Raw genomic sequence first — 26,493 nt, 5'->3', positions numbered from 1 at the left:
ATTTTTTCGTACGGAAACAGTTGAAGCTTGGCTATAAGAATAAGTCGACATTACAGACTGCAGTATTCCTTATATTATTTCTTATTGTATCTTTCTATCTACGTGACTTTACCAAGAGAACCAAAGTACCTGAGTTCCTGCAATCACAAAAACTTAAGTCCAGACTAAGCTATATCTCGGACCTCGAAAATAAAAAGCACGGATCCCTGGATGCAGACAGGGAGCAAAAAGTAATAAAACCCTTGAAATACCGGAGGTAACATCTAATGACATTACAAATCTTGGTTAAACATAAACCAAATAATTATCACGGGAGATTAGACCTAGGGTAACTCATTAGAAGTACAAGAAAATAGGTCAAACACACAAGACCACATAATATGTATTCCATGAAATCAGAGCCTCCCTGGCCGCCTTTGTCTTCCAACAATTCGACACAAACAAATGGAAGCCATAAATACGGATGAAAGGTGCGTTCCCTCCCTTGGCAAACGCCACGAGAGGGGTTGGGAGTGCAAACAAACATCAATTTGATGTAAAGCAGCCCGCCCGGGGTCACCAAGGGAAGATTGGGGGGCGATCAGGCGCGGTCGCGGGGGGAGAGCATGACAAAATAAGCATCTGTTTTTTTTTCTCTCGCAAGAGACATGCAGAGGGGAGATTGTTCGGATATAAACAGCAACACGACACAATTTGGAGCTCGACGAGGGACAGCTCGGCCAGGGACAGCTCGGCGAGCGACACAAGAGGGCGGCAATCTCCGGGGTGAGACTCTGCAATCAACCAGGGATGGGGAGACTTGCCGAGTAGCGACGTGTCACCGAACACGAGTTTAGAGCTGACAGAAGAAATATCGCTCAAAGTCATTCTATCCTTGAGTGCCAGCTCCCACCAGCAGCTCCACCGAGCAAGGGTGTCTGCCACCAGCGATCGAACTGCACGCGCAATCGGGCATCGACAAAGAGCACGGGGCAGGAGGGAGCGCGTGCGGCGCAGCTCCTACAGCAGTGGAAGGAGCCTGCTGCTGCCAGCGGACCAGCGGCAAGCGTGATCGAGCATCTTCAAGGACAAGCAATGTGCCGACGCAGCTCCTCCAGCAGTGGAAAGAGCCTGTATCTACCAGCGGACGGGCAGCTTAGCCGACGCCCCGAGCAAGAAAAAGCAACGAAGCCGTTGTAAGACTCGCCCAACCTCACACCCTCACCGCTCCACAGTGGACAAACACATTTGATACAAGGGATGTACAACCTCGGCGTTTGCTTAACGCAAGAAGATCAACAACACTCACGCATTAACACATACAAGAAGACTCGTGATAAGTGTGTCAACTATTAGCTGATAACGAAGAACATTTCGTCCCATTGAGTTACGTGGACACAGTCATTTCGAAGTATTTTAGTCGTAATTTTTTTTCTCTTTTAATTGCATAACTATTACCAATGAATTCATTGATGAAACTAAACTTTTAGAAACCTACGTTACGAATCTACACACTCACAGGGGGAATATTGTGTTGAAATCGTGATTTTGATCACAGAATCTTGCCCGCGAATTAATTGAAGCCTCAGCCAATTGATAAGCATTTGCTGAAGCAGGCACACTGTCGCACACCATTGTTCCAAGACATTTCGTAATTACATAATCTTCCCAATGAATTCATTGCCTTATACTTTTGCCTTCGGGACATGCTTCTTTATTGCCCTTCATATGACTATCGTTGCATGAATTTTTAAGGACTTTTTCCTATCACCGTATATGAGCGCGTTACTCTAAGGAATTAATAAATTATTCTATTAGCCAGTTTAACAAACGTGATCATTGAGGGTTTAATGTATGGATCGATGAGGAGAACATCTCCAGGAGTACTGTGTTGATAATTCCAAGCATAAGAGTTCGCATATTAGAGTGTTATGTTTTTGTTTAGAAATTAAAATTGCTTAACCCAGAAGTGTCTGAGTGGTGCCTTCCTAAGTTCATGCGTAATAATCTTAATTATAAGAACTGTATCCTGCGGTGAGATTTGAATTTGGAGACCTGATATAAAAACACTAAGACATAATCAGAATCAGAAAGGGTTTTATTCGCCATGTAAGTTCACACCGACACGGAATTTACTTTGGCAGGATGGTGCATACATTCAACATATAGGAATCTAAAATCTTAAATAAGTTTTAAACAAGTCTTACTATAATAAGGGTTAAAAGTCTAACACTAAGGGGCTGAAGTATATAAAATTAAATAAATATCGAATATAAAATAGCTTTAAGATATAATTTAAAAATACAAATAGGGAAACATAGTTAATATCAGCAACGTGTCGTTATGTAGATCAAATGTTAAAAACAGTGTTAGCCCTTGGCCTTGTTTAACAGGCCAGCAGCAGATGGGAAGAAACTGTTTTTATGGCGTGAGGTTTTTTTTAATCAGTAAATGTTAAAGCGAGAATAATTGTATTATACCGATTGATAATACGAACCTAGACAACAAAGCCGAGCTAAATCTAGCATACTTACAGCACACCTGCGTAACTTCATACAATGAATTGTACGATCCCGATTGAGAATACTACCCTCGTCAGCGAGGCAGGGCCTAATTATCATAATGGGTATCATTAGCATAATCTCATGCAATTGCATAACTTAATACAATTACGCCTCTCTATTTAGCATAAATTATGCACATAGTTACACAAATTAACATAATTTCGGACAATTACGCATATTCCCAAATTTCATTAAATTTTTATTATTTTAATCAAATTTTTCAATACCCGGCATATACAACAACACAGCGTACAGTATACAGTGTCCACGCACAGTGTATACACACACGGTAACAAGAACAACAACCGCCATTGGTCACTAAGTGGCGGTGACGTCACCACGGCGCTTGTGCCAGGCAATGTGCACGGGGCAGACCCAGGTGTCATGGGTCGACTGAGAGGACTGGCCAATGCACCACCTGTGCCCCCGACTGCGCCAACACAGTGTACACACACACAGTGTACACACAGTACACACAGTGTACACACACACAATGTTCACGCACCCAAGGGGTCTGTTCAAGGGAGGGAGCCATAGAAATGGAATCTCGCTTTCTGACGTCACCACTCGTTAACTCGGCGTGAGACGCGAGGGGGAGGTGTCCCCCAAAAGTGACGTCATGTCACGAAGGTATTCAGACCCCCGAATCCCCCTCCACCGGGATTTTGAGCGTGACGTCACGTCTGGTTGGTCGCTGCCGATTTTCGTTCCAGTAAAATGCTTATTTGGGCAAAGCTACAATCAGTTTTTGACGGCTCATTAACATAATTTGTTCATAAATACCGTCGCGAGTTCATTGCGACGGGTTCAGCAACCAAGCCCCATCACCTGACATGGACCCCGCTCATTAACATAATCTATTCATAATCTTAGCTCTTCCGGTAAAGTCACGTTGAAGGGAAACAATAAAATAATAAAATATATATAAAACAATAAAAATTCTCACGTTTCGACCATAACACAAACGGTCGTCATCAGGTGTGTCGGTTTGCATTAATTATTTTATTTTTAAAGGGTGTATTTATTTATTTAAAAAACGTCAGCGCCACGCGCGGCGATTTGGCAGTTTGTTTAGAAGGACGAGTCCATCTATGTTCTGAAAAGAGGAGGGGGGAGACGAAAAATTAATGTATGCTGTCTGAAATCCACTGTAAGCGTGAACAATCAATTAAGACCTGAAATGGTTAATCAAATCTTTCCAATGATTGCTAAGCCAGAATCCATCTTCTCGGTTGAAATTGTCTCTGTGCTTGTATATGTGGATAGCCTCATGAACGAATCTCTCATGGTAGCCAGATGGCTTACAAGTTGTTGGAGGGAGTATATTTTATTATTTTATTGTTTCCCTTCAACGTGGCTTTACCGAAAGAGCTAAGAATATGAATCCCTGCAGTCACGAAAGCTTTAAATCAAAAATATAATATATTCAGTTACCCTGCTGCTCGTTGGGGGCGGGGATTGTGTGAACCCCGCAAGTGACGTCATGTCACTTGCTGCCGCATGACGTCACGAGTTACCATTTAGCTGCTGCTCGTGCGCTCACTGAGATCCGAGGTGAGAAGTTTACATCGTGGTGGTGGTTGTTGTTGTTGTGGTGGTGGTTGTTGTTGTGGTGGTTGTTGTTGTGGACCCAGGAAGAGCCTCGCTCCTTCTCCCTCTCGTAGGGATGTCACTTGAGTAGCAGCGAGTATGGAATCGATGTCCAGGTTGGAACATTACAGCGCAGGGCCTTGCCTCCTGCCCTCGCCTGATTGCATAAGTTCTCTGCTTAAGTTTAATTTGTCTTCACCTGGCTCACTACTTTGAAACTTTGTTTTATTTTAAATATTTCTACGTTTTTATTATAGCAGGCATAGCCCACTTGAGCTTCACAGTGGGCTTATCAACTTGTGGAAATGTTTGTCGGTCAAATACTCTAAACGCGTGGTGATGTTGACTCTAAATGTGCAGGGGAAAACCGCAGGATCCGGAGGAAAATCCACGCGACCACGGAGAGAGAGACGCGCAAACTCCAAATATACAGCCATAATAGAGGTTTGTTTGTGTTAGATCGCGTTAATAAATAAATGTGCCGTTAACACCACCACCACTCAACACAGCCAATTAGTAAGAGGTTACGTGAACAGAATGTGGCCATGCGTCACCAGTACAGCACATCGGTGTGTTGGAGAGCCAAGCCACAACATTTACAATCTTGAGTATAACGTTTTGACAGTAATTACAACCAGCTTCATCAAGCGACAGTCAAATGCTGTGGCTTGGCTCTGTGGGAATATAAATCGTCTTGCTGGGTTTATAGCGCAGTACGCTAAATGTTGCACTACCGCTCCCCACTCACGCACAAACTTAATCGGAAGTATAGTATTTATCCAGTAATAACTAAGTTACCCGGCTTAGCTCAGGTCTCAGTAATAAAACATTAAGAGTAATGTCTTGCCATGCTGGCTTAATCACAATTATTGAATTTTGCCAATGAAGCCTGTAAAAGTGTGAATATTGTCACGGTGTTTGGTTGTGTTATATAATCGCAGGGCTTGTTTGTTTCATAATGAGGACAGCTTTTAAATGCGTGGCCCTTGGAGAGCTTCAGGATAGACAATGTTGGCTGTTTTGCCATCTGGTGGGTTTAATCGAATGAAGCTTCCATTTTGGCATACATGTCGACAGAAAGTTGGTGGAAGAGCTCTTTGCGTCTCAAGAAGAGATTGAAGTTGCCGTTTCGCACCATGATTCTGAAGGCAAAGCAGTCCATGGCGGAAATCTTATTTTGTCTTGCCAAGACTGTTGCTAGGTCATTTTGGCGAAGTAGGAAATTGTAGCCATCATCACCTTGCCAGAAAATCAGTAGACATTGAAGAGCATCGTAGGATCGGTGTGTTTCATTTCTGTGTAGGGTATTGTTCCTCAGTTGCAAGATGATTCCTCGAGTGCCATGTTCAGCAGTCAGAATGACAGCGACTTTAGATGCGAGTGCATTTAAGCAGCACTCATGTTTACCATGTGGCGTTTAATCTGCATGAATGACAGCACTGTGCCTGCTCAACTCTCCATGAGTAATCAGGCAGTTTTACAAGTGGTGGAGGAGCTTCCATGCCTGGTTAATGTGTTCACAACCAGCTCTGGTTTGTCAGCCAAAGTCTCACTTAAAATTTGTCCAGCAGCATTCTTTCATTAGACTGTGTAACGCTGCGTGGAAGCTGCCTGGACTTTTGCTCCATGCAAAGCTGTGAGTGTCCATTGCCAAAGTCTCGTCTGTCTGAGACCATCCCTCTCCCTGCCATACTGGCATCGCACCCGCCTCTCACCCTTCGTCCTGTGGATTGTGGACACACAGGACGGTGCCACGTAGCCATTCCAGGTTGAGCCCAAATGGGTTACGTGGGTTACCTAGCCACCAGGCATCGTTCCATGAGTGATATCAATATAGAATATCTGTGAGGAGGCCCTCCAATAGACTGCCCCTGGAACTCTACCGGTACAGGTTCTACTGGGGGAAGTCCCCGGGGCCCGGCCCAAGACATGCTGGTGGGAATATGTCGCTCGGCTGGCTTGGGGATGCCTGGGAATTCCCCAGGAAGAGCTAGAGTCTGTCGCCAGGGAAAGGGAGGTCTGGACTGCCCTACTCAATGTGCTGCCACCACAACCCTCACCAAGACAAGAGGATTTAGAAATGAACGAATGAACAAAGCTGCGAGTCTTCTTGGCCACAGATGTTACTCCTTTCTCTGTGGATGCAAAATATGAACTTACTAGCTTTACTACCCGGCTTCGCCCAGGACTTGGATTCACCACGCCGGGCTGCCTTTGTCTCCCCAGTGGCGATGTTCACACACCACACCAGTTACTCGTTTGAGGCTGAGTCGACCTAGGGGAGGCCCAGGACCGGTTCAAATAATCGTCACCGGTGGTGGTCGTAGTGCAGCGCGCTAACCACTACACTACCTCTTCCCCCCCCCACACACACACGTGTGCGCATCCATAGGTACACATACACGCGCTTGCTGCAGACACACACAACTTTCAGGGTGCGTACGGCAGTAAACGACTGAAATAATAAAGCAATGCTGCGCGAAGAACGCCTTAGACCTGCAACACATATGTATGGCGCTGTGCCTGCGGAGGGTTGGGGGGCATGAGCAGGCACACTCCGTTACGCTTCCGCATACGGGCCACATGAGAGATGTGACATCACAGCTCACTTATTGCGCCCCCCCCCCAAAAAAAAAGGATACACAAGTCTATTTTTTACAAATTTTGCATGGTGTACAGTCTGGAAGTACCCACTTGGCAAATTTCAAGTTTGTTGCATGTCGAGAAGTATGCTAAACATTTTGAACAGAGACATGTTCACAAATTTCCCTTGTATATATAGATTTTAAGGACCGTCTGTTCTGGCTTATAATTAAAGCTGGCCTGCCTATGATCCCCTCTATTGAACCAAACAAGATTGTATTAAAACCTTACAGATACCTAAAATATCAGTAGAGAATATAATCAATGAGACTTTGGCAGGCGAGGCTGCATTGGTTGGGTCATGAATCCCGCATTAACAGACAGCATGCTCAAGCATTTTTGTTAGTCCAGATGTTAAGGGCTAAACAGGCATGGCATTGGCTAGAGAAGAGATTGGAGGATGTGGAGGTGATCAGACCTGCTGATGACTGGTACCTGGAGTGTCTAAATCAGCCTCTGTTGAAGAGGCCCATAACATATGCTGCAGGGCATTTGGAGGTATTTGCTCTGCAACAACAATGAGATAATAGGGTTTTTTTCCCTTTTTTCTGGCAACAACACTGAAACCTTTTTACAAGGATTCATGTCTGCATTAACCACAATACCTGCAATCAATATGAAAAAAAAACACACTGATAATATATGCAGGCATGGTTTTGAACACACCACTACCTTTTTACCATGCCAGTGTGTGACAGTGTCAAGTTTGTGTTTGCAGTAATGTATATTAACTCTATTGAACACGGAGGTTGAATCAAAACAATAGTTTATTTTTGTTTTCCTCTGGAACTTTTTTCTAAGAATGGAAATAGGAAATTAAGACAGCACATATGCAGCTGAAGTTAGATCTATTCATCCCAGCATTCAAGGAATACCTCTAAGATGTGATTGAACATTAATTTATGCATTTCTGCATAATAAAAATAGTATTAGTTTCAACACCCTTTGCTATGTTAGCTGAATTTAGCTTTCATAAATATTCCTTTTGTAGCCAGACAACTGAAATTGTGTGCTTGGTGTTTTGAGTTAACATTCATTTTGAAGGTACTTGGGCTTCCAGGCTTATTTATGACCATTTGCCCTCTCATTGTTTGTCATAACAGCCCGTGTGATGAATTGGGAATCTTTTTCACTATATCATGATCATATGAATTAGTATAGACGTGTAAGTCATGTGTGACTGTGTATATATGCATTCCTCTGTACCTCGATACTGACGTAGATGGTGTGGATATTTTTTTCTGTCTGCAGCTGACACACCCTCTGCAGAATTGGTCTGATGGAGCAAAGGCACTCGGCGCGGCTTGGTTCAAAAAGGCAACAATACGACCAGTGTGCATACAGCACGGATCAAACTGGACATTTGACACAGCACAAGAGAACTCACACAGGAGAGAAACCCTTCAAGTGCACTGTGTGTGACAAGGCATTTGCACGGTCATCAGTTCTTCAGAACCACCAGAGAACACACACGGGAGAGAAACCCTTCAGGTGCACTCTGTGCGGGAAGGCGTTTGCACAGCAACCACATCTTCAAACACACCAGAGAACACACACGGGAGAGAAACCCTTCAAGTGCAGTCTGTGCGGGAAGGCGTTTTCACATTCATCTGCTCTTGTATTGCACCAGAGAACACACACAGGAGAGAAACCCTTCAGGTGCACTCTGTGCGGGAAGGCGTTTGCACAGCAACCACATCTTCAAACACACCAGAGAACACACACGGGAGAGAAACCCTTCAGGTGCAGTCTGTGCGGGAACGCATTTGCAAAGTCATCTGCTCTTGTATTACACAAGAGAACACACACAGGAGAGAAACCCTTCAGATGCAGTCTGTGCTGCAAGGCATTTTCCAATTCATCTGCTCTTGTATTACACAAGAGAACACACACAGGAGAGAAACCCTTCAGGTGCACTCTGTGCGAGAAGGTATTTGCACGGTCATCAGATCTTAAACAACACCAGAGAACACACACAAAAGAGAAACCTTTCAAGTGCACTGTCTGTGAGAAGGCATTTGCATGGCCATCAGTTCTTCAGAGCCACCAGAGAACACACACGGGAGAGAAACCCTTCAGGTGCACTCTGTGTGGGAAGGCATTTGCACAGTCACCACATCTTCAGAACCACCAGAGAACACACACGGGAGAGAAACCCTTCAAGTGCAGTCTGTGCGGGAAGGCGTTTTCACATTCATCTGCTCTTGTATTACACAAGAGAACACACACAGGAGAGAAACCCTTCAGGTGCACTCTGTGCGGGAAGGTGTTTGCACAGCAACCACATCTTCAAACACACCAGAGAACACACACGGGAGAGAAACCCTTCAGGTGCAGTGTGTGCGGGAAGGCATTTGCAAAGTCATCTGCTCTTGTATTACACAAGAGAACACACACGGGAGAGAAACCCTTCAGGTGCAGTCTGTGCGGGAAGGCATTTGCAAAGTCATCTGCTCTTGTATTACACAAGAGAATACACACAGGAGAGAAACCCTTCAGGTGCACTCTGTGCGGGAAGGCGTTTGCACAGTCATCAGATCTTAAACGACACCAGAGAGCACACACAGGAGAGAAACCCTTCAGGTGCACTCTGTGCGAGAAGGTATTTGCATGGTCATCAGATCTTAAACAACACCAGAGAACACACACAAAAGAGAAACCTTTCAAGTGCACTGTCTGTGAGAAGGCATTTGCATGGCCAGCAGTTCTTCAGAACCACCAGAGAACACACACGGGAGAGAAACCCTTCTGGTGTACTCTGTGTGGGAAGGCATTTGCACAGTCACCACATCTTCAGAACCACCAAAGAACACACACGGGAGAGAAACCTTTCAGGTGCACTCTGTGCGGGAAGGCGTTTGCACAGCAACCACATCTTCAAACGCACCAGAGAACACACAAGCATCAAAAGATCCACAAGGAGTGGAGTCTGAAATCGGCTTGTGAAAGTCAAAGTGCTGCAATGAGCCCATCCCTCATGAAACCAGAATCAGAAGTAAATGTCAGCTTGGACACTTTTAAAGGTATCAAGGTGAAATGTGAAGAACCGAAGGTGAAATGTGAAAAGGTGAAGAGCGAAAAAGTTACGATAAACTGTGAAGATGAAGATTCAACTCCAAAATGGGACCTTCACATCGATGGAGGCAACGTGAAGCAGGAGGAGAATTCTGTCTGTGAGGCAGAGCGAGGCAACTCCCAGCAGTTAGTGGAAGTGGAGGTGTGGGTGGACTTCTTAGACAATACAAAGTCAAATGGAGACCCAGTAGATGGTTATGGGTGAGTGTTCACAGTGTACACACGTACACACAGTGTACACAATGCACACAGTGCACACAAGGTTCACAGTGTACACACTGTACACACAGTGTACACGCACACTACACAGTGTACACACACTGTGTACACAGTGTACACACGCTGTGCACAAACGCTGTGCACACAGTGTACACACACACAGTGTACACAGTGTACACACACTGTTAATGCACGGAAGGGGTCTCTGTTCAAGATAGGAGGCCAGAGAAATGGAATCTAAATAAAGTAGAACTCTGACCCTGATCTCGCTCTCTGACGTCACCACTCGTAAACTCGGCGTGAGACGCGAGGGGGAGGTGTCCCCCACTAGTGACGTCATGTCACGAAGGTATTCACACCCCCGAATCCCCCTCCACCGGGATTTTGAGCGTGACGTCACGTCTGGTTGGTCGCTGCCGATTTTCGTTCCAGTAAAATGCTTATTTGGGCAAAGCTACAGTTTTTGGCGGCTCATTAACATAATTTATTCATAAATACCGTCGCGAGTTCATTGCGACGGGTTCAGCAGCCAAGCCCCATCACCTGACATGGGCCCTGCTCATTAACATAATCTATTCATATTCTTGTTTCTTTCGGTAAAGTCACGTAGAAGGGAAACAATAAAACAATAAAAATATAAAACAATAACATTCTCACGACGTTTCGACTGCAACACAAGCAATCGTCATCAGGTGTGAAAACCACAGCAAGAAATTTTGAAAAAAGTGGCGGTTTTTTAACGTGTTTTTTTTATTTTATAGTTTCCCCTCTACGTGACTTTACCGAAAGAACCAAGAATATGAATCCCTGCAGTCACGAAAGCTTTAAATCAAAAATATGATCTATTCATCTTCTTTGGTTCTTTCGGTAAAGTCACGTAGAATGAGAATAAAATAATAAATTGATAAAATAAAATAACACAATAATATTCTCACGACGTTTCGGCCACAACACAAGCGGCCTTCATCAGGTGAAGGGGGCGAGACTGTCTGGTAGGACAGCGCTGGAGTGAGAGAGCCACGTTCAGATCACAGCTTTTAAGCTGTGTGAGAGGAACAAAGAGCCTTGACGAAGGAATTAGCATAAAATTTAGCATTGAAATGGCTGAATGATTAGCTTGTGACTGGTCACAGAAATAGCTATGTTAAAAGTTAAAGCATACACATCCGCAGAGGCACCCATTGTTAAAAGGAATTAGCATAGAATTTAGCATTGAAATAGCTAAGTTAAGGCATACACATCCGCAGAGGCACCCCTTGGCAATGGGATTAGCATAGAATTTAGCATTGAAATGGCTGAGTGATTCGCTTGTAACTGCTACAGAAATAGTTACGTTGAAGTCAGAGCATACACATTCACCGAGGCACTTAGTACAAATCAAACAGGAGAATTTAGCATTGAAATAACTAGGCGAATTTAGCATTGAAATAACTGGGTGATTTGCTAGTGACTGGTCACAGAAATGACTACACATCTGAGCTATTCACAGTACTATATAGTGAACCAATAAAAACTAAAATATAAATTACCTTCATGTTATCAATAAACTCTATATTCTCCAATCAGCTAAGCTACCAACCATAAGTCGTTATATATCACAATGCTATATGGCGAAAAAATGGGTGGATTCTTACCCTCAAATTTCCGTACCACGGATAGCTACGGGCCCCGTTCAGACGGACGAGTTCGTCCATGGTCGGAACAGAGGAGGGGGAGAGAGACAGCTGCGAAGCCCTAGTATACTCCATGTTGTAAACCATACCATTAACCGTGGTGTGAGAGGTATTAAGAGGCAATGCTGGCGAAAGAGCTGCGGTCTGAAGGTCATTGTAAAATTACAATTAATTAAGAACAGAAATGATTTAACACATCTTTCCAGTGGTTACTAAGCCTGAATCCATCTTCTCGGTTGAAATTGTCTCTGTGCTTGTATATGTGAATGGCCTCATGAACGAATCTCTCATGGTAGCCAGTTGGTTTGCAAAGAACCTCCGTCTTGGAGAAGTCAATGTCATGTGAGCCCACTGAATTGTAACAGTGATCTGCCACGGCAGAGGAGTTCGTCTTACCGTGTTTCAAGTCTGCTTTATGTTCGCGGATGCGGTCCGAGATATGTCTTTTGGTTTCTTCAATGTAGCTACTACCACAGAGGCACTTTAGTTTGTAAACGCCCGGGTACTGTATGTCTGGAAGAGCATCTTTTACAGATGGAACTAAATCACGGATTTTGTGTACTGTGTTGAATCGGACCTGGATCTTGTGTTTATTCAGGATTTTGGAGATCTTTTTAGTGACCCCTGCAATGTAGGGTAAGGTGATGGTTTTGAGTGGCTCCACAAGAGGATCCTTCTTCATGACTGGAGTGATGGCTTTGCGGATTGTGTAGTCGGAGTAGCCATTAGCCCTCACCTGGTATCGACAATCAAAGACATTTCCCTGTCCCCAAACGACCTGCTTGTCAGTTTTGATGTGGTGTCCTTGTTCACCAAAGTCCCGGTACCTGACACCATCGCTATCATTGAAGACCTGGTTCATCAAGGACTGCATACTGATGTACCCCCCCTGGTGAGACATTGCTTAACCAACACATACTTCACCTGGAATGGAACTTTCTACAAACAAACTGAGGGCACCCCAATGGGCTCCCCCCTATCTCCGGTTGTAGCCAACGTATTCATGGAAAAATTTGAAACTGACGCCATCCAGACTGCCACTCTACGCCTGACCTTATGGAAGAGGTACGTTGATGACACCTTTGTCATCTGGCCACATGGCCAGCCTGCTCTAGACCAATTCCGCGACCACATCAATTCCATACACCCAGCCATCAGATTTACCATGGAGGTCGAAAAAGATGGCAAACTACCCTTTCTGGATGTCTTAATTAAAAGGAGACATGATGGTTCAATGAGCCACTCTGTCTACAGGAAAGCTACCCATACAGATGCTTACTTGAAACCGGATTCCCACCACCATCCATCCCAGAAGAACTGCCTCATCAAGACTCTATACCATAGAGCCCAATGCATTTCCGACCAGGAACACATTACCAGTGAACTCAAGCACGTACACCAGGCTCTCAGGGCTAATGGCTACTCCGACTACACAATCCGCAAAGCCATCACTCCAGTCATGAAGAAGGATCCTCTTGTGGAGCCACTCAAAACCATCACCTTACCCTACATTGCAGGGGTCACTAAAAAGATCTCCAAAATCCTGAATAAACACAAGATCCAGGTCCGATTCAACACAGTACACAAAATCCGTGATTTAGTTCCATCTGTAAAAGATGCTCTTCCAGACATACAGTACCCGGGCGTTTACAAACTAAAGTGCCTCTGTGGTAGTAGCTACATTGAAGAAACCAAAAGACATATCTCGGACCGCATCCGCGAACATAAAGCAGACTTGAAACACGGTAAGACGAACTCCTCTGCCGTGGCAGATCACTGTTACAATTCAGTGGGCTCACATGACATTGACTTCTCCAAGACGGAGGTTCTTTGCAAACCAACTGGCTACCATGAGAGATTCGTTCATGAGGCCATTCACATATACAAGCACAGAGACAATTTCAACCGAGAAGATGGATTCAGGCTTAGTAACCACTGGAAAGATGTGTTAAATCATTTCTGTTCTTAATTAATTGTAATTTTACGATGACCTTCAGACCGCAGCTCTTTCGCCAGCATTGCCTCTTAATACCTCTCACACCACGGTTAATGGTATGGTTTACAACATGGAGTATACTAGGGCTTCGCAGCTGTCTCTCTCCCCCTCCTCTGTTCCGACCATGGACGAACTCGTCCGTCTGAACGGGGCCCGTAGCTATCCGTGGTACGGAAATTTGAGGGTAAGAATCCACCCATTTTTTCGCCATATAGCATTGTGATATATAACGACTTATGGTTGGTAGCTTAGCTGATTGGAGAATATAGAGTTTATTGATAACATGAAGGTAATTTATATTTTAGTTTTTATTGGTTCACTATATATTACTGTGAATAGCTCAGATGTGTAGTCATTTCTGTGACCAGTCACTAGCAAATCACCCAGTTATTTCAATGCTAAATTCGCCTAGTTATTTCAATGCTAAATTCTCCTGTTTGATTTGTACTAAGTGCCTCGGTGAATGTGTATGCTCTGACTTCAACGTAACTATTTCTGTAGCAGTTACAAGCGAATCACTCAGCCATTTCAATGCTAAATTCTATGCTAATCCCATTGCCAAGGGGTGCCTCTGCGGATGTGTATGCCTTAACTTAGCTATTTCAATGCTAAATTCTATGCTAATTCCTTTTAAAAATGGGTGCCTCTGCGGATGTGTATGCTTTAACTTTTAACATAGCTATTTCTGTGACCAGTCACAAGCTAATCATTCAGCCATTTCAATGCTAAATTTTATGCTAATTCCTTCGTCAAGGCTCTTTGTTCCTCTCACACAGCTTAAAAGCCGTGATCTGAACGTGGCTCTCTCACTCCAGCGCTGTCCTACCAGACAGTCTCGCCCCCTTCACCTGATGAAGGCCGCTTGTGTTGTGGCCGAAACGTCGTGAGAATATTATTGTGTTATTTTATCAATTTATTATTTTATTCTCATTCTACGTGACTTTACCGAAAGAACCAAAGAAGATGAATCATTGCAGTCACGAAAGCTTTAAATCGAAATTATCTATTCAGTTACCCTGCTGCTCGTTGGGGGCGGGGATTGTGTGAACCCCGCAAGTGACGTCATGTCACTTGCTGCCGCATGACGTCACGAGTTACTATTTAGCTGCTGCTCGTGCGCTCACTGAGATCCGAGGTGAGAAATTTTCATCGTGGTGGTGGTTGTTGTTGTTGTGGTGGTGGTGGTTGTTGTTGTGGTTGTTGTTGTGGTTGTTGTGAACCCAGGAAGAGCCTCGCTCCTCCCTCTCGTAGGGATGTCACTTGAGTAGCAGCGAGTATGGAATCGATGTCCAGGTTGGAACATTACAGCGCAGGGCCTTGCCTCCTGCCCTCGCCTGATTGCATTAATTATCTGCTTAAGTTTAATTTGTCTTCACCTGGCTCACTACTTTGAAACTTTGTTTTATTTTAAATATTTCTACGTTTTTATTTTACCAGGCATAGCCCACTTGAGCTACACCGCTCTTGTTTTCAGAAGCGACCTGCCCACAACACAGTGGGCTTATCAACTTGTGGAAATGTTTGTCGGTCAAATACTCTAAACGCGTGGTGATGTTGACTCTAAATGTGCAGGGGAAAACCGCAGGATCCGGAGGAAAATCCACGCGACCACGGAGAGAGAGACGCGCAAACTCAAAATATACAGCCATAATAGGTTTGTTTGTGTTAGATCGCGTTAATAAATAAATGTTCCGTTAACCCCACCACCACCACCCGACACAGCCAATTAGTAAGAGGTTGTCACGTGAACAGAATGTGGCCATGCGTCACTAGTACAGCACATCGGTGTGTTGGAGAGCCAAGCCACAACATTTACAATCTTGAGTATAACGTTTTGACAGTAATTACAACCAGCTTCATCAGGCGACAGCCAAATGCTGTGGCTTGGCTCTGTGGGAATATAAATCGGCTCGCTGGGTTTATAGCGCAGCACGCTAAATGTTGCACTACCGCTCCCCACTCACGCACAAACTTCATCGGAAGTATAGTATTTTTCCAGTAATAACTAAGTTACCCGGCTTAGCTCAGGTCTCAGTAATAAAACATTAAGAAAATGTCTTGCTGGCTTTATTAGAATAATTGAATTCTGCCAATGAAGCCTGTAAATGTGTGTATATTAATAATAGGGGTTTTCCCCTTTTTTCTGGCAACAAAATTTAAACCTTTTTTTACGAGGATTCATGTCTGCATTAACCACTACTTGCAGTCAAAATGCAAAAAAAACACACACTCAGATAATATATGCATTATCCTGGAATCTGATTGGTCCACACCAGAGACAGCTTTCTTTAGAGCCTCGTCTCAATTGGTGCTAGACCAGATGACGCCAAAAGGCGTATAACTCAACGACAATGCACTATCAAAGTATTGAGGGCTCGGGGTTAAGCATCTACATCATTGGACCTCCTTTGCCAGTACCATTGTGCATTGTCGTTGAGCTGTACGCCTATTGGCGTCATCTGGTCTAGCACCAATTGAGACGAGGCTCTAAAGAAAGCTGTATCTGGTGTGGACCAATTAGATTCAAGGACAATGCATATATTATCAAGAGTGGTGTGTTTTTTTGCATTTTGACTGCAAGTATTGTGGTTAATGCAGACATGAATCCTCGTAAAAAAAGGTTTAAATTTTGTTGCCAGAAAAAAGGGGAAAACCCCTATTATATTTTGGTACTGGCAAAGGAGGTCCAATGATGTTAAAGTATTAAAGCTTTCGTGACTGCATAAAATTACTCATTGGTTTTTTCGGTAAAGTCACGTATGTAGAAAAACAATACAATTATATTAAAACAAAAAACAATCACGACGTTTCGATCACAACGCAAGTGATCTTCGTCAGGTGTCAAGAACAAATCACGGAGGTAAATACAACAAAAAGATGAGAGATGAGAATTCAAAAAACCTGAAAAAACATGTGAAGCACATCCAGTCAGGCCAACAACACATACACTTCCTGGCGGACCACGAATTTCAGAAGAGTGTTAAATTTCGTGTTCAACCTTTGGATTGCACATACCAGCATAGATAGAATGAAAAATACGAGGTACACGGTCGGTAGAAATACATATACAAGTCCACCAAGAGGTAAGGAGGGAGGAAAGACGGACAGGGAGGCAGAGAGAGGGGGGGGGGCGGAGGGATGAACAGAAGCTTAAATAGGAAATACGGTTGGAGGGGGGGAGGGGCCAGAGCGAGAGCAGCAGCTCAAACACGCACATCTTACACATACAAAACGGCAGCTCAAAAAAGGACCACCTCTTGTAAATACAAAACGGCAGCTCAAAAAATGACCACCTCTTGTAAATACAAAACGGCAGCTCAAAAAGGGCATATCTTACACATAATTACAACGGTGACTTCCCGGTAGAAGTGTGATAATAAAGTATTCAAGCTTTCGTGACTGCATAAAATTACTCATTGTTTTTTTCGGTAAAGTCACGTATGTAGAAATACAATAAAATTATATTAAAACAAAAAACAATCACGACGTTTCGATCAACTCTGCATGAGTAATCAGGCAGTTTTACAAAGGAGCTTCTATGCCTGGTTAATGTGTTCACGACCAGCTCTGGTTTGGCAGCCAAAGTCTCACTTAAAATTTGTCCAACAGCATTCTTTCATTAGACTGTGTAACGCTGCGTGGAAGCTGCCTGGACTTTTGCTCCATGCAAAGCTGTGATTGTCCATCGCCAAAGTCTCGTCTGTCTGAGACCATCCCTCTCCCTGCCATACTGGCATCGCACCCGCCTCTCACCCTTCGTCCTGTGGATTGTGGACACACAGGACGGTGCCACGTAGCCATTCCAGGCTGAGCCCAAATGGGTTACGTGGGTCACCTAGCCACCAGGCATCGTTCCATGAGTGATATCAATATAGAATATCTCTGTGGATGCAAAATATGAACTTACTAGCTTTACTACCCGGCTTCGCCCAGGACTTGGATTCACCACGCCGGACCGCCTTTGTCTCCCCAGTGGCGATGTTCACACACCACACCAGTTACTCGTTTAAGGCTGAGTCGACCTAGGGGAGGCCCAGTACTGGTTCAAATAATCGTCACCGGTGGTGGCCGTGAGCGGGAATCGAACTCGGTTCGCCGGGTTCGTAGTGCAGCGCGCTAACCATTACACTACCTCTTCGCCCCCCACACACACGTGTGCGCATCCATAGGTACACATACACGCGCTTGCTGCAGACACACAACTTTCAGGGTGCGTACGGCAGTAAATGACTGAAATAATAAGGCAATGCTGCGCGAAGAACGCCTTAGACCTGCAACACATTTGTATGGCACTGTGCCCGCGGAGGGTTGGGGGGGAGGCGTGACATGAGCAGGCACACTCCGTTACACTTCCGCATACGGGTCATATGAGAGAAGTGACGTGACAGCTCACTTGCCGTGCAAAATATGTGCATTATTGCGCCCCCTCCCCCCCTCCCAAAAAATATATATATCAAAGTCTATTTTTATAATTTTTGCATGGTGTATAGTCTGGAAAGTACCGACATGGCAAATTTCAAGTTTGTTGCATGTCGGGAAGTATGCTAAACATTTTGAACAGAGACATTCAGAAATTTCCCTTGTATATATAGATTTAAAGGACCGTCTGTTCTGGCTTATAATTAAGGCTGGCCTGCCTATGATCCCCTCTATTGAACCAAACAAGATTGTATTAAAACCTTACAGATACCTAAAATATCAGTCCAGAATATAATCAATGAGACTTTGGCAGGCGAGGCTGCATTGGTTGGGTCATGAATCTCGCATTAACAGACAGCATGCTCAAGCATTTTCTGTTAATCCAGATGCTAAGGGCTAAACAGGCATGGCATTGGCTAGAGAAGCGATTAGAGGATGTGGAGGTGATCAGACCTGCTGATGACTGGTACCTGGAGTGTCAAGATCAGCTTCTGTTGAAGAGGCCCGTGACATATGCTGCAGGGCAGTTGGAGGTATTTGCTCTGCAACAACAATGAGGCCGGAGTAGCAACGCTCACATGAATGGGTGGAACGCTGGGTGCCTATCAGAATCAGAATCAGAAAGGGTTTTATTCGCCATGAAAGTTCACACCGACACGGAATTTACTTTGGCAGGATGGTGCATACATTCAACATATAGGAATCTAAAATCTTAAATATGTTTTAAACAAGTCTTACTATAATAAGGGTGAAAAGTCAAATAACACCAAGGGGCTGAAGTATATAAAATTGAATAAATATCGAATATAAAATAGCTTTAAGATATAATTTAAAAATAAAAAATACAAATAGGTTAACATAGTTAATATCAGCAAGGTGTCATGTAGATAAAATGTTAAAATCAGTGTAAGCCCTTGGCCTTGTTTAACAGGCCAGCAGCAGATGGGAAGAAACTGTTTTTATGGCGTGAGGTTTTGGTCCTGATGGACCGAAGCCTTCTGCCGGTGGGGAGTAGCTGAAACAGAGAGTGTCCAGGGTGGGAGGAATCGGCCATAATCTTCCTCGGTCGCCTCATGGTCCTTGTCGTGTGCAGGTCCTCGAGGGTTGGTAGATTGCAGGCAATTACCTTCTCAGCAGTGTGGATGATATGCTGCAGTCTGCTCTTGTCCTTGGCAGTGGCAGCAGCGTACCAGACGGTAATGGAGGAGGTGAGGATGGATTCAATGATTGCTGTATAGAATTGCACCATCATTGTCTTTGGCAGGTTGAATTTCTTTAGCTGCCATAGAAAGTACATCCTCTGTTGAGCTCTCTTGGTGAGGGAGCTGATGTTCAGTTCCCACTTGAGGTCCCGGGAGAGAATAGTGCCCAGGAAGCGGAAGGACTCTACAATTTTGACTGGGGAGTCTAACAGGGTGATGGGGGTGAGTGGGGCTGTATTCTTCCTGAATTCCACAACCATCTCAACTGTCTTTAGAGCATTTAGCTCTAAGTTGTTCTGGCTACACCAGGTCACCAGGTTGTCAGCTTCCCACCTATAGTCAGACTCATCCCCACCAGAGATTAGCCCAATGAGGGTGGTGTCATCCGCAAACTTCAAGAGTTTGACGGACAGATGATTGGAGGCGCAGCTGTTGGTATACAGGGAGAAGAGCAGTGGGGAAAGGACGCAGCCCTGAGGAGTTCCGGTGCTGATGGACCTGGAATCAGAGACTTGTGTTCCCAGCTTAACGCACTGCTTTTTGTCAGACAGGAAGTCTGTGATCCACCTGCAGGTGGAGTAGGGCACGTTCAGCTGGAAGAGCTTGTCCTGAAGCAGGGCAGGGATGATGGTGTTGAAGGCAGAGCTGAAGTCCACAAACAGGATCCTAGCGTGGGATGCTGGGGCGTCCAGATGCTGTAGGGTGAAGTGGAGGGCCATGTTCACTGCGTCGTCCACAGACCTGTTGGCTCTGTAGGCACACTGAAGGGGGTCCAGGAGAGGGTCTGTGATGGCTTTGAGGTGTGCCAGGACCAGGCGCTCAAAAGACTTCATTACCACAGATGTAAGGGCGACCGGTCTGTAATCATTTAGTCCTGTTGGCCTTAGCTTTTTGGGCACAGGGATGATGGTGGACGAGGACTTGAGACAGGCTGGTACATGGCATGTCTCCAGGGAGGTGTTAAAGATGTTGGTGAACACCGGAGACAGTTGGTCAGCGCAGTGCCTCAGGGTGGCTGGAGAGACAGAGTCCGGGCCGGCTGCTTTGCGTGGATTCTGCTTCTTGAAAAGTCTATTAACTTCTCCCTCCTGAAAGGAGAGAGTCGTCTCTGTAGTATGGGTGGGGGATGGGGCCTCTTGGGTGGGAAGGGGTAGTTCAGGACAGTCCAATTGTCTTTCAAATCTGCAGTAGAACTCGTTCAGGTCGTTGGCCAGGCGGGAGTCGTTAGTGGTGTGGGGAGCTCTGGGCTTGTAGTTGGTGATCTGCCTGAGCCCTCTCCAGACAGAAGCAGAGTCGTTAGTAGAGAACTGGTGTTTTAGTCTCTCTGAGTACAGTCGTTTAGCCTCTCTCACCGCTTTGCTAAACCTGTTCTTCGACTCCTTGAATCTTTCTCTATCCCCACTCCTAAACGCTTCCTCCTCCAACCTCAACCTTCTGAGCTTTGCTGAGAACCAGGGCTTGTTGTTGTTAAAGTTCACCCTGGTACGTGTTGGGATACAGCAGTCCTCACAGAAGCTGATGTAGGACGTCACAGCCTCTGTGAGTTCATCCAGACTAATGGTAGCAGTCGTGAACATATCCCAGTCAGTACAGTCTAAGCACGCCCGCAAATTTTCCACAGCCTCACTGGTCCACTGTTTAGATGTCCTCACAGCAGGTTTACAGAGTTTTAGTTTCTGCCTGTATGCAGGAATCAGGTGGACCATGGCATGGTCAGTGTCCTAGTGCTGCTCGGGGGACGGTGTGGTAGGCTCTACTGACTGTAGTGTTGCTGCTAAAATGCAGCAAGACAGAGGGAAGCACAGCTGGTACATCTGTTAATCATCTCAGTCATCCCTTGACACCTGGATCATTCCCATGACCTGCTGACAAGCGATCCACACTTGCATAGCATTCATGTGAAATGTATGTGTATGTAAGAGTTTATGTGGGGAGCGGTGGCGCAGTTATTCCGCTATGTAACAAAAACAATTTTGTTCCTGGGTAGTATGTGTTATTTCCTAATTGCTTATGCCTCGAAGGTACAAAAATGGCTATTATTCTCCACAAACTTGGCTTTTGTGACCAGGACCGTGATATTTTGAAATTTACCTATTTTCAATGAGAAAACGGGTGAATTTGTTATTTTCGTTCACGTAAAATCCTGGTCACAAAAGCAAAGTTTGTGGGGAATAATAGCCATTTTATATAATTTTTAGGCATAAACAATTAAAAAATAACACTTGGTACCCAGGAACAAAAATTGTGTTACATAGTGTTATCACTGTATTATGAACTTAACAATTAGAGTTTGATTATCGCCGACAACAAACGTGATTGATTAGTGACAACTTATTGTGGGGAAGCATTAATACTGAGCATATGAAGGTGGCTAGGCATGGTTTTGAACACACCACTACCTTTTTACCATGCCAGTGTGACAGTGTCAAATTTGTATTTGCAGTAAAGTATATTAACTCTATTGAACACGGAGGTTAAATCAAAACGATAGTTTATTTTTGATTTCCTCTGGAACTTTTTATAAGAATGGAAATAGGAAATTAAGACAGCACACATGCAGCTGAAGTTAGACCTGTTCATCCCAGCATTCAAGGAATACATCTAAGATGTGATTGAACATGAATTTATGCATTTCTGCATAATACAAATAGTCTTCTTGGTTCTTGCGGTAAAGTCACGTAGAATGGAAATAAAATAATAAAAATAAAACATAATAAAATAAAATTCTCATGACGTTTCGGCCACAACACAAGTAGCCTTCTTCAGGTGAAGAAACAGGACTGTCCAGAAACAGCGCTTGAGTGAACACTGCCAAGAATGCACCGCGTCTTTTAAGCTGTGTGGGCGGAATTAACATGAATTAGCATGTTACCCAGCCCCACCTCCGGAGCGGATGAGGGGGGGGGGGCACACAGAAAAAGAAAGAAGAACAGCCAAGGTGCGCTGCTCTGTCCTGTGTTGCATTATAACTATGCTATAAACTGGACTACTATATAAGACAATATTATACCTTCCAATCTAAACTACATGGTATAATATATCCATAGACAAATTCCACCTTTGAATTAGACAATGCGTTACTATACATTACCCTCTACTTTAGACTATAAAATATTAGACTTGTAATATTACACTGTCTTATTCTATCAACCCTACTGTATACCACACTGCTGTATATTCACTATACAATTACGATACTATATATTGCCTTATGAATTATGTTAAACATTACAATCTTCTTTGGTTCTTTCGGTAAAGTCACGTAGAATGAGAATGAATTTATGCATTTTTTTATTTTATTCTCATTCTACGTGACTTTACCGAAAGAACCAAAGAAGATGAATCCTTGCAGTCACGAAAGCTTTAAATCGAAACATTACAATGTTATACTATTTATTATTATACCACATGCTATAAACCATACCATTGACCGTCGTGTGAAAGGTATTAAGAGTCAGTGCCAGCGAATGGACTGCGGTCTGAAGGTCACCGTCAAATACAATCAATTAAGAACCGAAATGGTTTATAACATCTTTCCAATGGTTACTAAGCCCATCTTCTCGGTTGAAATTGTCTCTGTGTTTGTATATGTGGATGGCCTCATGAACGAATCTCTCATGGTAGCCGGATGGCTTGCAGAGAACCTCCGTCTTGGAGAAGTCAATGTCATGTGAGCCCACTGAATTATAACAGTGATCTGCCATGGCTGAAGAGTTCGTCCTACCGTGTTTCAAGTCTGCTATGTTCACGGATGCGGTCCGAGATATGTCGTTTGTTTTCTCCAATGTAGCTGCTACCACACAGGCAACTTAGTTTGTAAACGCCCGGGTACTGTATGTCTGGAACCACATCTTTTACAGGCGGAACCAGATCACGGATTTTATGTACTGTGTTGAATCGGACCTGGATCTTGTGTTTATTCAGGATTTTGGAGATCTTTTTTGTGACCCCCACAATGTAGGGTAAGGTGATGGTTTTGAATGGCTCCTCAAGAGGATCCTTCATGACTGGAGTGATGGCTTTGCGGATTGTGTAGTTGGAGTAACCATTAGCCTGGAGAGCTTGGTGTATGTGCTTGAGTTCACTGGCAATGTGTTCCTGGTTGGAAATGCATTGGGCTCTATGGTATAGAGTCTTGATGAGGGAGTTCTTCTGGGATGGATGGTGGTGGGAATCCGGTTTTAAGTAAGCATATGTATGGGTAGCTTTCCTATAGACAGAGTGGCTCATTGAACCATCAGGTCTCCTTTTAAGACATTCAAAAAGGGTAGCTTGCCATCTTTTTCGACCTCCATGGTAAATCTGATGGCTGGGTGTATGGAATTGATGTGGTCGAGGAATTGGTCTAGAGCAGGCCGGCCATGTGGCCAGATGATAAAAGTGTCATCCACGTACCTCTCCATAAGGTCGGGCGTAGAGTGGCAGTCTGGATGGCGTCAGTTTCAAATTTTTCCATGAACACGTTGGCTACAACTGGAGATAGGGGGGAGCTCATTGGGGTGCCCTCAGTTTGTAGAAAGTTCCATTCCAGGTGAAGTATGTGTTGGTTAAGCAGTGTCTCACGAGGGGGGTACATCAGTATGCAGTCCTTGATGAACCAAGTCTTCAATTATTGCGATGGTGTCAGGTACTGGAACTTTGGTGAATAAGGAAACCACATCAAAACTGACAAGCAGGTCGTCTGGGGACAGGGAAATACCCTTGATTGTCGATACCAGGTGAGTAGAGTTTACTGCAGAAGTATTTTTTTCCAGTAAAAGGTCGCAGGATATCAGATAGAAAATGAGCCAGTTTGTAGGTGGGGGAGTTGATAGTGGAGACGATGGGAATAAGGGGTATATATTCTTTATGTATCTTTGGAAGGCCATATCTTGGTGGTCTGGCCGCAGAAGGTTTCAACGAGAACTGTTTGGTTTGATCAGTTAATGCTGTTGAATCAGAAATGATTTTGTTGGTTTTAGTAACCAGGCTGTTGGTGGGGTCTCTTCTTATTTTTGTATAGCTGCCATCGTTGAGTAGTTCCTGAATTTTGTTGTTATATTCTATTTTGTCCATGATGACAGTGGCGTTGCCCTTGTCAGCTGAGAGGACGACAATGTCATCTCTCTTTTTTAATTGAGATAATTCAAAGCGTTCATCTTTGCTGATGTTGCTAGGTGGCATCCTAGCGTTTTTGAGGGTTGCAGCGATTTCAGATCTTGCTACGTCTGCAGTGATGTGACCCAGGCCCTTGAGTGCCACGTCGACATGGGCAATGATATCATTAACTGGTATGTGTCTAGGTGTGACTGCAAAGTTTAGCCCTTTAGCTAAAACGGCTTTCAGACCATCAGAAATAGAACTGTTACTGCGATTAATTACGACTTTGTTAACGTCTAGCTTTTCGGTGTGTGGGTCCGATTTCTTGTTGGAAAGGCAGTTGAATTTGGAAATCAAATTGTCCTTACATTTGGTCGACATAGTGGCAGCTGAAGAGGCAGTCATATTGTCTACATGTTCCCAATCCGATGCAGACATTATGGCCGTCAATGATAAGTGTGATTTGTAAAGTGTCTTGTCTAACTGATCTAGTTCGGTGCACGTAAGTCTGATTTTGTCTGAGATAAGAGCTAAGCTAGTTCTAGCTAGAATTCGTTTGGCATTAAAAGAAGTTACAGCAGCAGAGGTTAGTGCAAATGCGGTTGGTATTACCTTAGAGTCGCGGCATCTCTTAATTGATTGTATTTTACGGTGAACTTCAGACCGCAGTCCATTCGCTGGCACTGCCTCTTAATACCTTTCACACGACGGTCAATGGTATGGTTTATAGCATGTGGTATAATAATAAATAGTATAACATTGTAATGTTTAACATATTTCATAAGGTAATATATATTATCGTAATTGTATAGTGAATATACAGCAGTGTGGTATACAGTAGGGTTGATAGAATAAGACATAGTGTAATATTACAAGTGTAATATTTTATAGTCTAAAGTATAGGGTAGTGTTTAGTAATGCATTGTATATTTCAAAGGTGGAATTTGTCTATGGATATGATATTATACCATGTAGTTTAGATTGGAAAGGTATAATATTGTATAGTAGTCCAGGTTATAACGCAACACAGGACAGAGCAGCGCACCTTGGCTCTTCTTTCTTTTTCTGTGTGCCCAGGCGCCCCCCCCCCCTCATCCGCTCCGGAGGTGGGGCTGGGTAACATGCTAATTCATATGTTAATTCTGCTCACACAGCTTAAAAGACGCGGTCCATTCTTGGCAGTGTTCACTCGAGCGCTGTCTTCTGGACAGTCCTGTTTCTTCACCTGAAGAAGGCTACTTGTATTGTGGCCGAAACGTCGTGAGAATTTTATTTTGTTTTGTTTTATTTTCTATTTTGTTTCCATTCTACGTGACTTTACCGAAAGAACCAAGAAGATGAATCCCTGCAGTTACGAAAGCTTTAAATCGAAATACAAATAGTATTATTTTCAACACCCTTTGCTATGTTAGCTGAATTTAGCTTTCATAAATATTCCTTTTGTAGCCAGACAACTGAAATTGTGTGCTTGGAGTTTTGAGTTAACATTCATTTTGAAGGTACTTGGGCTTACAGGCATATTTATGACCATTTGCCCTCATTGTCATAACAGCCCATCTGATGAATTTGGGAATATTTTTCACTATATGATCATATGAATTAGTATAGACATGTAAGTCATGTGTCACTGTGTATATATGCATTCCTCTGTGCCTCGATACTGACGTAGATGGTGTGGATATTCTTTTTTTCTGTCTGCAGCTGACGCTTCCTCTGCAGAATTGGTCTGATGGAGCAAAGGCACTCGGCGCGGCTTGGTTCAAAAAGGCAACAATACGACCAGTGTGCATACAGCACGGATCAAACTGGACATTTGACACAGCACAAGAGAACTCACACAGGAGAGAAATCCTTCAAGTGCACTGTGTGTGACAAGGCATTTGCACGGTCATCAGTTCTTCAGAACCACCAGAGAACACACACGGGAGAGAAACCCTTCAAGTGCAGTCTGTGCGAGAAGGCGTTTTCACATTCATCTGCTCTTGTATTACACCAGAGAACACACACAGGAGAGAAACCCTTCAGGTGCACTCTGTGCGGGAAGGCATTTGCAC

The 26,493-nt window shown here is 44.1% G+C and overlaps 1 protein-coding gene across 1 annotated transcript in view; it reads left to right on the top strand.

The window, feature by feature from the left end:
• The window catches only part of LOC116957579 (uncharacterized), a 31,367-nt gene extending 5,089 nt beyond the window's left edge, over window positions 1–26,278 (top strand). Inside the window, exons 3-5 of the mRNA XM_076056715.1 lie at window positions 8,149–10,052; window positions 15,312–15,393; window positions 26,141–26,278. Of these exons, the coding sequence (XP_075912830.1) occupies window positions 8,149–10,052; window positions 15,312–15,390 (1,983 nt within the window). The 3' untranslated portion in view covers window positions 15,391–15,393; window positions 26,141–26,278. The remainder of the gene's footprint in view (window positions 1–8,148; window positions 10,053–15,311; window positions 15,394–26,140) is intronic.
• Window positions 26,279–26,493: the final 215 nt, after the last annotated feature.

The sequence above is a fragment of the Petromyzon marinus genome, chromosome 77, assembly GCF_048934315.1.
Source record: "Petromyzon marinus isolate PM22_M1 ecotype Great Lakes invasive population chromosome 77, UKy_Petmar_22M1.pri1.0, whole genome shotgun sequence".
Taxonomy (NCBI): domain Eukaryota; kingdom Metazoa; phylum Chordata; class Hyperoartia; order Petromyzontiformes; family Petromyzontidae; genus Petromyzon; species Petromyzon marinus.
The sequence above is the reverse complement of the archived record's forward strand: the minus strand, read 5'-3'. Positions and strand labels throughout refer to the sequence as shown.